General features: G+C 36.1%; 1 protein-coding gene across 3 annotated transcripts in view; it reads right to left on the reverse strand.

The window, feature by feature from the left end:
* The window catches only part of HMGCLL1 (3-hydroxy-3-methylglutaryl-CoA lyase like 1), a 216,409-nt gene that overhangs the window by 64,497 nt on the left and 139,352 nt on the right, over positions 1-12,560 (reverse strand). For 2 of the 3 annotated variants that reach the window (XM_064287459.1, XM_003404419.4), the window contains 2 exons: positions 3,690-3,753; positions 252-440 (listed from right to left, as the gene is read on the reverse strand). In XM_064287459.1, the coding sequence (XP_064143529.1) occupies positions 252-440; positions 3,690-3,753 (253 nt within the window). The remainder of the gene's footprint in view (positions 1-251; positions 441-3,689; positions 3,754-12,560) is intronic. The other variant, XM_064287461.1, reaches the window with a different exon arrangement.

Consider the following 12,560-nt stretch of genomic DNA (forward strand, 5'->3'; position numbering starts at 1 on the left):
GTAAACATAGCTTTGATGGTATTAATACTTTAAAATGAACAAACTGACAGATTTTTCATATCAAATAAACAGTAATAAAAGACCTTGTTGCCCTAACGAACATGTGCATGTTACAAATATTTCCTGAGTGCCTGTCATATGGCAGGTACTGTTTAAGCATCATGTTTATAACACTTAATAAATATTATCTCCTTAAAGCTTTCAACAATGTTATATTAAAAATAAGGACACACACAAAGAATAGGAAATACCTGAAGGGCTGTAAGGATATTTGCTAAGGCTTGTCCGTATGTGTCATGACAGTGAACAGCAAGAGCACCTGGTGGGATTTCTTTCATGACATTTTCCAGCATTCTCTTCATGCTTCCTGGAGTTCCCACTCCAATTGTGTCTCCCAAAGAGATCTCATAACAGCCCATGCTATATAACCTCTTAGACACCTGTGGAGAGAGGTGGAGTGCTAGTAAAACAATGGGAATGAACGGGCACAAGCTCTGTCATTCCTGAACAAACATCACGTAGAGGTAAAAATGACAACTAAGATCAGTTACATAAAGCTTCAATACGTGGGAAATATGTATTTTAGTTTTTAATCCTTTTCTTTCCACATTATATCCTAAGGATTATATAAAACTTTCAATGACATTACTGTGGTTATCTTTTCTCAATCTTTGAGAGCCATATATTCCTATAACTCTCTATATGCTCAATGATAAAATTCTAAACTACAATTTTAATTGCAGGAAGCTTACTTTTCTCAACATTTTAATCCAGTAGAAGCATGATAGATTTACTTGAGAAACAGTATTTTGTGGGGCATTAGCTTAGGGGTCAAGATATATCAATCAGTTTTCAATCCTGTCACTAGGTAGATTTGCAATTAATTGGTGGAGTCACTGAATATTCTTGGTCTAATTTTTCTGGCTCATAGATGGATGCAGTTGTGCCAGATAAATTTTAAGGTCCTTTAAAGTTGAGTGATTAATATTACTTTCAAAGAGTCATGTGAATTTGTGTGAAGGCAGCATGATATTCTGACAAAGACATGGTTCTGGAATCAGATAAATCCAGATTTTAATCTTATTTCCTGCCCATGCTAGTCATGTGATACTGGGCAGAAGATTAATCTCTTTAAGTCTCAGTCCCTAATATGTAAAATATGGCCAACACAACACTGTCTTTTAGCATATTTTCTAAGCCTTAATTTTCTCATCTAAAAAACTAGGGAAATAATTTTGATGTTAATAATGACATGTGTTTGTTGTGAAAATGAAATAGGAATGTATAAAACTCACTTTAAACAATGCTTGGTATAAGGTCACTCGGTTATTCATTCATTCAACATATATTTCTTCAGTCCCTATTTTATGCCAGGCACTGGGCTGGGTGAAGGGATATAATGGGGGAACAAACAGAGACATAGTTCATGTTGTCACCAAGCCTAGAGTTAAATGGGGACAGACCTTAGTCAACCCACTGAGGGTAAAAATACGAATTTTTAAAGAAAGGGATAAGACTCTAAGAGCATATAACAAAGGAAATCTATCTAGTTCTATCATGCCGGAAAGGCCTAAGTGACACCTTAAGGTAAAATAGGCATTAACCTGTTGAAGAAAGTGTAAAAGAAAGATATAAGAAAAGTATTCCAGGTGGAACGCCAAATGCAAAAAGTAGTGTGTTCCTGGAAGCTAAAATATAAAATGCAAAGAACGTCCATGAAGTAAAAAAGTCATCAAATGAAAAAAATAGTGTGATGAGAAAGCAAATAAATAAATAAAATAAATACAAGGGTGTCAGGAAAGAGGAAATGATCACCAGCCCCAAATTCTGCTGAGAGTTCAAATAAGATAAGGACTGAACACGATCTTGTATTCCTTGACACAAATGGTTAAGTTGTGACTTTATAAAAATGGATTTCAGAGGAGTGAATGGCCTCGAAGTCATCTTGGAGTGTGATGAGCTGGTGGCACATGAGAAAATGGAAACTTACTGTAGACAGTTCTTTTACGAAGTTTAGGTGGAAGAAGATGGAGATAGATAACTGATCGAATGCTGAATTAAGGAATAAATGTTTTAGACTAAAGAGATATGAGCATGTCCAAGTGTCAAAAGCATGGATTCTGTTGAAAGGGAGTAGAAAATGAGAGGAAAGTATAGAGGCTTGAACAGAGTGAACAAAGTTTAAAATAGTCATTTCAGCAAGTAGGAATGTGAGTTGACCACAAAATGTAGTAGGATAGCACAGAAGGTCCATGATGATCATGAGCTTGTAATGCTTACAATTTCCCTGCCACATGACTCTCTTCAGCAACACCTCATACATCCTGGTGGAGGAATGGAGAGTCTGAGTATGTGTGTGGTTCATCTAAAGATGGCATGAGGCACAAGAATTGCAAGGGGTTTGTTGTGTAGGAAGAGGTGGGTCCAGGTTTTGTGCAGTCTGATGTTTCACAATTTTGGACGTGTCTTATAAGAAAAGAATAAGTAATTGTGAATAGAAATGAATGACAGAAACTTGGACAGGCCCCGTGCAAGGGAAGGACTATAAAATTTAACCTTCATTATTTCATAGTATATCTGCCTCCATGGGTAAGAGTCTTGCTTAAATAACATGTCATGGGATAGCTCTCATTTAAAAATTCTGCAGTAAATTTCAAAAGAGGAATGGCTTCAGGAAAACTGAAGTTTATCTTGCTCGAATTTTTATTTTCTGATAATGCCATCTTACCTGCTTTAGTACCACCAGTGTCATGAAAATTAAACTATCTTCATGAAAATTAAAAACCTTTGCAACATGTGCATATTAATATACTTCAAATATTTCTGAGATACTCTAATCTCAAAGATACAGTATTTTGTATTCAGTAGCATCAATTACCACATTTTTATGCAAAAAACACACTTTCTACTTTTGTTTGCCAATTGCTCCCTCCCCCCCAAGATATTTTTGTAAGTGCACTATGCTCATTCTTTATACAGCAACGTGTAAAACAATTGGCATAGCGGTGCTTCTGAAAATACCTTGAGAGAAGAGGGAGCAGCTGGCAAACAAACGTAGAATTTGCGCGTGATTTGTGTAAAAAATACGGTAATAAACAAGAACAGGAAGTAGAAAATAGAATTTCTATAAGCAGGATCTTGGCAACTATAATCCATTGCTATAAAATTTCTCCATAAAAACAGAACCTTGAAGCACAGCAGTATCATACATAGGATCTCAAAGGAACAAAAACACTAACGCGAGTATATTCTGGTATAAGCATGGAAGTACGCAGGAGAAAAACAGAGGTGTTTTACCTAGGCAGCCAAAGTAAAGTTTAACTGTGTGTACACAAGCTGTTCCAAAGTCTGATGGGTAGCGGAAAGGGCACTCACTATGTTCTATTCACATTAAAAAATAAATAAAGAAAGAAAAGCAAAACCGGATGTTTTCAATTTCTTCAATTTGGAGCACCCAAATAGTAAGACTCAGCTGTTATTTATAACTTAGGCCTGCAATAACCTATGTAGAGCTCTTTAAAATGAAACTATTAAGTTCTCAAACACGTCTTCGGGGATAGTCTCCCATAGCATGGTTCACCTTAGTCTTTGTTGAGTTGACACAACAAATGGTAAGGAAACCAGCCCACTTTAAAACAAAATACAAGTCATTTTACCATCAGCCAGAAAAGAACAGAGATGCATCTTACTTCTGTCACTTTTTGCGGTGTGATGTTTCCTTCATAGGGACAGCCCAGGGCACAAGACACATACCTAAATTTAAAATAATAGATCCATATAAATATGCATCTAGTGGATAAGTCATTTCTTAATTTCCATTTTTCTAAATGAAGAAATAGCCTAAAGAGCATCAAGAAAATTCACTTTGCACTATTTGTTCATTATTATTTCATCCTCAGACAAGCCAAAACAATTTTCAATTGAACTCATATTTTTCTCTCTCAAATAATTACAATTTGATATACAATTTGATGGAAGATAGGAATAAAATAACAGGTGTTTATATTGAGGTTGTTTATATTATACCCATTGCTGTTGAGCTGATTCTGACCCACAGTGACCCTACAGGGCAGAGCAGAACTATCCTGTATGGTTTCCAAGGAGTGGCTGGTGGTTTCAAACTGCCGACCTTTTGGTTAACAGGCACTTAACCACTGTGCCACCAGGGCCCAGCATAGCAACATAGTAATATTTGAAATGGAGAATACCAGTAAAATATATAGTTTATTTAACTAACTACATGCATGCAACAGTTAAGTGTCCAGGTCTTTAGAATCATATAGGCAGTATGTAGATAACTAACTGAATTTCTCTCTTTACTCCCATCTGGATGTTTTGGCCGCATTTAGACACCGTCATTAATCACCCCAAAAACTCCTAGAACTGGCCACAACCTCAGAGTTCACCTTGTGTCTCTCTCATGGGTATATCTAAATCATTCCAAACACAGAAGTGTCTAGTCTGTGTTTAAAGGGCTCCAAATAAAGATATTCTGTAAGCTTCTTCGGTAATTTGCTCTAATATAAAAAGTCAAACCTTTTCTGCAAGGACAATGATCCATTACCATCTTAAATTATTAAGCTTTAAGAAAAACCTGTTTTAGCTATTTTCAGCTCAAAACCAATTCAATTTTAGTAAACTTTCCTCAGAGATTTTGCAATGCTTGCATTAAAATAATGCATCATGTCTCTGATGTTGTCAGGAATGAGGCAACCCACATGAGGGAGCAGGGAGTGGTGGGGAATAAGGCCAGAGGCTAGTTCTTTGGGCCAGAAAACAAAAGACTTTAGATATCAAGGCCCTTGAATGCCATGCCAAGGAGTTTGGACTCTGAGGCCACATTTAATTTTTTTTTTGTCGGGGGGGGAGTGGGACTCAAAATTATTAGATAAGGTAGTGACAAGAACAGATTTGATTTCCAGAAATATAACTCTCTGGACTCTGGAAATGGTTGCCAGAGGAAAGATAAGGCAAGAAGAAGACACAAGATAATACCATATTTCCTTGATTCTAAGATGCTATTGATTTGGAAATACACTACGAATTTCATAACAGATTTTAGGGTAAAATTTAAATACATACTCAATGATTCAATATATATTCATTGATTCTAAGCTGTAACCTAATTTCAGAGGTATTAAATGGGAATAAGAGTTATAATTTGGAATTAAAATAAATTAAGGAATTCTATAATTCAGGCAATCAGTTATGAGGACAGGGATGCAGGGGAAGAGAAAGGAGAACAAATTCAAGAAATATTTGACAATTACGCTGCACAGAAAACCCATATCTACTTCTCTCTCAAATACTATAATTTAAATTTATTTTGTGGTTCATCTTACAATGGCATCTGTCTTTAGGATAATCTGTCCAAATTCAATCCAGAGATGTGAGAAAGAAATGTCCATGTGCTAATGTGACACATGAGAAAGGACAGAAAAGGGAAAGTATTTTCAATACAGATAAAAGAGGGTATATGTGTCATGACCCCAAAGAATCTAGATGTGAATGAATAGAAAATTCCAGCCATCCATTCACATTTCCCCTCTAAACATGGAAAACAAAAACCAACAAAGCCAATCAAAACAAGCAAAGGAACCTCTTGTGCATTCTCAACGTCTTACTCGGTGAGAACTACCCCCTTTTTTATAAGGTTTACTCTCTATGCTTGCATTTTCATTTAATCAAATTTACCCTCTAGTGACCCGTAGCCTCCCTGATCTTTACACTGTTTTGAATTTATCTTCATATTTTCTTCTACAGGCTTGTCAGTGGCCACCTGTTTGGACTATTCACACAAGGAGTTACTTTCTCTAAGACTAATGTGATGTTTCTCGAATATGGTTTCCTAACTATATTTTAAGACTGTAAAGGGCAGGTTGGCAAACTAAGCCTCATAGGCCAAATCTGGCCCATCGTCTGCTTTTGTAAATAAAGTTTTATTGGAATACAGCCATGCCCATTTGCTTACACATTATCTGTGGCTTCAGCACCATAACCAGAGGTAGATTAACCAGTAAGCAATGTGTACACATGCTTACAGTAAGCACATGGGTTTACTTGTGTTTACTTACTAATCTGCAGTGCATAATTTCACATGGGTTTCACTACATCTTTAAAATTGTGTACTGCAGATTAGTAAGCAAGCACAAGTAAGCTTGTCCATACCTGCATACCTTGTTTATTGGATAATCCATCCCTGACCCCAACAGAGTTGAGTAGTGTGACAGAGATCATATGGCCTACAAAACCTACAATATCTACTATCTGACCCTTTACAGAAGTTTGCTGACCCCCGCTCTAAAGTGAAAATCCTTTTCCTGAGTGTGAAAAGGCACCCATGATCATCAGAAAGAGCTCCACCCTCTGCTTTGACAAGCGGCTAAGGTCGGTTTCTGAACTTCTCCTGTTCTCTAGCAATCTATCACAGTGGTTCTCAACCTTCGCTGCCCAGCATCACCCAGGGAGCTTAAAAAAAAAAATCCAGATGCTGAGGACGCACCCCAGACCAATTAAATCAAGAAGTTATGGAGTTCAACTATCAATATTTTAAAATATTTTTTAAAGTTCCATCATGATGCCAAGGTTGCAAACGGTGCAACTCTTAGCAACACTGTCTTACTTGGATTGCTGTATTGACTCCCTGTGTAAAAGGTGACATTATACACACAGGCCTGATAATATTGAACCTCATGAGTCTACTAACTGCTATTCAACAACATTTTTATTCATCTTATATTGCCTGATTTTGGTTAAATTTTTCACAGACCGTTTCCAAGTTATCATTAATGTGCTTAATCCTCTAGCCCCAATCTCTCAATTTCTTCTTACATCCCACTCACACTTTACTTCTGGTTCAAAGTCCTTTTTACTAAACTACATCCTTTAGTAGTTCTTCCAGCAAGGGCCAATTTTGCGAACTATTTTGTTAGGAAATGGTTTTATTTCATGATCATTCTTGAATGATAGTTTGGCTAGGTATAGAATGTTAGGTTGTTATTTTTTCTCAGCATTTTGAACATATTTCACTGTCTTCTGACCCTAGTTGTTGCTGATGAAAATATTGCTGTCAGTCAAATTATGGTCTTTCTCTAGTTGTTTTCAGGACCATCTGTTTGTATCTAAGACTCTGCATTTTACCATGAGGCATCTCAAGACTCAAGACTCATAGGTCAATCTTTAACATTCATGCATTTCTTCATTTCTTGAAAATTCTTGAGGTATCAGGTCTTCAAATGTATTTCTCACATCTACTTTCTCTGAGTTTTCCTTCTGGAAATCCCACTAGGAATTCTCTCTTAATCTTGCTTTCAAATATTCTATTACTCTCTCTCTGAGTTTCATTCTTGTAATTTCTCAAATCCAACTTTCTTCCTTCAACTGTATGTAATCTGCTGTTCAATACATTGTTTCATTAATTTTAATGAATATACTTTTATGTCTTTAAATATTTGTTTCTTTCTTCATTCATTCTTTTTTCATGAAGACCCATTGTTTTACTATGTTCTTTTGCCTCTATGAACATTTTAAGTGATTATTTTGCAATCTCTATTTAAGATTGTTCTATTGTCTTCTGCTAAAGTTGTGTTTTGCTTTTTTTTTTTTGCTGTTTTTCTCTTGGGGTACTTTGTTTTCAAATGTAGTTTATAATTTATATTATGCATTCTTTTTCATGGTGGTTTTAGTTTCTGTAGGAGTTCTACAAGAGTCCTGAATTATTTAAATGCCTCTATAGAGGTGATTTGATTGCCTTTTGTCCTTGCCCTAGGGATTTTACCAGTGCTTTGACAAATTTCTACCTTAATTTCTCCTTTTGAGTTTGCACAATACCCATGTGTCATAAATCCACAACCCATAACTATGCTTGGCACAGGTCCAGTGACTCTGTATTGGCAGGAAGGCATTCCAGACTCCAGGAAATACTCTGTTCCAAACCCATGCCTTAGAAGATCATGTATGTTTTTCCACATGGACATTAAAATCCCATTTCCAAGCCTCCAGGGATTACATCTGAGTTAGAAAACCCCATGAGCCATTGTGGCATTACCTTGTATGTGTACCTCTTTTTCTTTTACAACACCTGAAGGTTTTCCTTTCTTTTCTGAGCTTAGCTGTATGTTTTTAAATTGTTATGTTTATGTGTTTGTAACAGGCAGCCAGGTCTCCCACAGTCCCTCTTCGTGCACATTACAAATTGATTGCTTGACACATTCACATGGTATTTTAAGCTCAGTATGTCCAAAAAGGCACGCATCATTTTTCCTCTTGCACAAACTTGTTTCCCCCGTGTTTGCCGTTTTTTTATGATATAGTCATTCTCAGAGTCAGTCCAGATAAAACACCTGAAGGTCGAGAGCCAAGTCAGCAACCAAAGTTGGCTGATTCTTTAGTCTCTGTGGCACGCACCTTCTGCCAATGCCAGCCCAAGTGTATAGAGGAGACCCTGAATACTCTCTCCAGGACAGATGCCTTCTAACTGCTCTCTGCACCTCTAGTCTCACATGGGTCAATTTTACTCTAACATCTGATGTCAAAATAATCTTCCTAGAGCTTTGATTTGATTATACCCTTTTCCACTTTGAAAATCCTTCATGGCTTGCCATCGTCTGAGGAATGCACTTGGTTTTCAAGTACTGTAAATTGTGAAACTTCAGTCTAACTTTCTACCACTCTTCTACTGGCCAGTTACCATCAAGTCAGCACCAACTCATGGTGTCAGAGCAGATTTGTGCTCCATATGGTTTTCAGTGGCTGGTTTTTCAGAAGCATATCACCAGGCCTTTCTTGCAAGGTACCTCTGGGCAGCCTCAAACTGCTAACCTTTCTTAGCAGCCAAGCATTTTCACTACTTACATCACCCAGGGGCTTCTCTCTTCTACTGCACAGCCTCAAAGACCCTATATTCTAATCAAAGTGAACTTCTTTCTTTTACCCAAACATCTCTTGAGATTTCTCTTCACTGTGACTTTGCTCTTTGTAGATTCTCTGTCCTACCTAAAAAGGCAATTATTCCTGATTATGTTTCCACATAATGACTTCATTTTATTGATGCTTTCTCTATAAGATTTCTCCAAATCACCCCAGAAGAATTTAATATAGTACTATTTTAAACTTGAATAGTGTTTTTTTTTTTTTAATGTTTATCTGTATCTCTTTTAATGTACTTACCCTTTTTGAAAACATAATAATTTCTGTGCCTATTTTATTTTCCTTGTCTGCTAGAAAGTCTTTGAAGTTATGGCTGCTTTTTCATTTTCACATACCACGTAGTATCACAAGGTATTGCATTATATAAAACAAGTAATTATTATTTCTTGAATGAATAAATTCATTATAATACGATTTTTACCTTCTGAACAATTTTCTATGAAATTCCTAATCTTTACAATAATGTACAGCTAGAGTCAAACTATTTATGTTCTAACTCCTGTAGCCAGAAATGATAGCATATATTTGGGAAATCAGAGCTTGGGATTCATTTTTTAAATATTATTTATAATGAAAAGGTAATGAAGGAATTACCAACAATATCATAGCTAATCTTGTTAAAATCAACAAAAAGGACCATGTTACAACAAATCCTATAGATAGATACCAGAAATGTTCTATTTTTATCTGTGCTTCTTGATTTATCAGTCTTGTGCAAAACAGGCTCAAAGACAAAACTGACACGTTCAAGTCATTAACAATCTTACTTAGTAGAAGAGAATCATAAAAAACACCTAACACATAAAAGCCTACCTTCCCACAATTATCCCATGTTTCTCAATCTCCCACAAAATAAAACAGAAAAGGCAAATACAAGCCATGCATGAATGTTAACTAACACTTGGAGCGGATAGTTAACTATTGCTTATTCTCAGAAGAGAAAAAGAATGCCAGGAATAATGAAATGATGTGTAATATCTCAATTAAAGGTAATGACAAAATTTAAATATAGGAGCTTATTTGATGTACTCATGCAAGATATAAGCAATACAAGCACTCTTATTAATAAGCTAATCAAAAATAATTTTTGAGTTACCAGAATACATTTATCACTGTCGATGACATGAGAAATAAGCACTGTTTTTTGATCTCAAGGAGTAATTCTGCTCAGATTCTCCTTTTGATCTAGAATGCTTAGCTGCCTTTTTGCCTCATAAACCTAATATTAGATTACCAAGTACTAAAAATATCTCCTCTGTAAATTGTGAGCTATATACAAATATGTGCAAAGTTTAGAAAATAATTTTTGTGTAATAGAGATATACCTTGATTTACATACTAGCATTATTCCAAAGGCTATATGTACATGTGGAGTGGTAGAAAAATAAATTTAGTATGAAACATATTAAGAAAAACGGTCAGATAAAAAAAGTTTCAAATCCTTTTTACAAAGCAAAATAAAAAACTTCATCCCAGTTTATCCTTTATGTACATGAAATCTATGCTGTGTAGGTTTGTCTAAAGTATACCTTGTCACCGAGATGTCACCTAATCAATCTGCTTGCCTACTGATGAAATTAAATATTAAGCCTTGTATTCAGGTTAGAGTACATTAGAGCTTTGTTTGAAAGGAAATTTCATAACCTTCTTCAGCAGTCCAACTTTGGAGAAGGTGGTGCTCAAAAATGCTAGACATTTGCCTAAATTACTGTCATCTGTACAATGAGCACATTTTACAAATGACAAACCTGAGGTTTAGGTAAACTAAAAAGTTATACAACACAATTAAATTTCTGAACCAGGCTAAAAACTAAATCTGTCTTACAACTTCAAGACCGTGTACTTTCTACTATATCAGATTGGATCTTTACAATTAGATGAGTTGCTTTATGTACATCTCAGATTCTAACTGCAAACTCAGGTCCAAGAAAATAAGTCAAGCTAAATATAGAGACTGGTTACAGATTGGTTTTTAATTTATCTTTACCTACATCTAAGTCCTGTTCACCCCTTTTGAAACATGCTGTTATGGATTGAATTGAAATCCTGACCCCTGTATCTGTAAATATGATCCTATTTGGAAATAGTTTTTTGGTTATGTTAATTAGGCTATACCAGTACAGGGTGGGCTCTAAATCTAATCACTTCTGAGTTTTAAAATGAGCAGAATGAACACAAAAACACACAACAGGGAAGACAGATGCCATGTGAGGATTGTCCATAAGCCAAGAAGCCCCAAGGAACCAAGGAACACCAGGGGCTACCACAAGGAAGGATTTAACAAGGCTGGAATCTGATTTGGACTCAGCCTCCAGAGCTATGAGAAAATAAATTTCTGTTCTTATGGTATTTGGTTACAACAGCACTAAGTAACTAAGACACATGATACATTTTTCTTCTCTATTTGTATTTCCACTCTTTTTGATCAACTGTCTTATTTGTACCTTTATGCTTTTGCTTCTTAAAATGATGCATCCTTGAGCTAATTTTCAATTAACTGGACTTAGTCCCACCCATAGCAATCTAGGAAGGGAATTATTACCACCCGTATTTGGAAACTTTCCATAAAGGCAATCCAGATTGGGCCCAGCATAGAAGACCCCCCTCTAGCACCAAGTAGACCCAACTCAATTTCTGAATCAGCTCCCAGAGCTCTGGCCCAGATACCTCAGATAATGTTTAAGGTTCAGCTTATGCTCAGTTATCATGTTTGGTCTTCAGAAGAGATTTGTGAAATGTTCTTTCTTTTTAAATAGCATAATTGTATAAAGAATATTTTTCTTTTATTCACCTAATTAAATCAATATAGCTCAAGAGACCTTTCTTCATGGTTGCATATTTCCTGGCTTTTGACCATCTCTCTAGATAAACCAAAACAAAACAAACAAAAAATCCATTGCCATCAAGTCGATTCTGACTTATAACGACACTACAGGACAGAGTAGAACTGCCCCATAGAGTTTCCAAGGAGTGGCTGGTGGATTCAAACTGCCGATCTTTTGGTTAGCAGCCAAATTCCTAACCACTGCACAACTGGGGTCCTTCTCTCTAAAAAGCCACACTCAAATTTTTAATGACCCCCTTAAATTTTAGAGACCTGAAACTTACATCACCGGGCAGTTTGCTCTCCTATGTTCATTGAGCAGATATCTCACTACTCCATGGTTCCCATACATTATATTTCATTGTATAAGTTTCATTAGCATACCTTTTTTTAAAAAATTAACACAAATCAAAGCATCAATATTAAATTCTTCTAATCTTGCCGTTTGTGATCTGGCTGTAACCATATTTTTTTGCTCAAGTATAAAAATGGCGTGGTGGCATTAGAAGTCTTCTAACTTCACAAGAGAGAAAGAGAATCACCATGAACTTCAGGCCAAGGCTGATTCCTATGGGGGAGAAATCAGACATACCTCCTCTCTCCAACCGTTTTACCAATTCTGACACCAGCCGTCCCTCCTGCAGCACTCTCTATTTTCTGCTGGGCTTGGTAATTTGTTGCAATGGCCACACAGAACTCACAGATCATATTCACATTTATGGGGTTTATTAGGGAAGTAACAGGCTAAATTCAGGATCAGGAATGACTCAGGATACAATTCTTTGATCAGAACAGCCTCTTCTCAGCC

The sequence above is a fragment of the Loxodonta africana genome, chromosome 1 (genome assembly GCF_030014295.1).
Source record: "Loxodonta africana isolate mLoxAfr1 chromosome 1, mLoxAfr1.hap2, whole genome shotgun sequence".
NCBI classification, from domain to species: domain Eukaryota; kingdom Metazoa; phylum Chordata; class Mammalia; order Proboscidea; family Elephantidae; genus Loxodonta; species Loxodonta africana.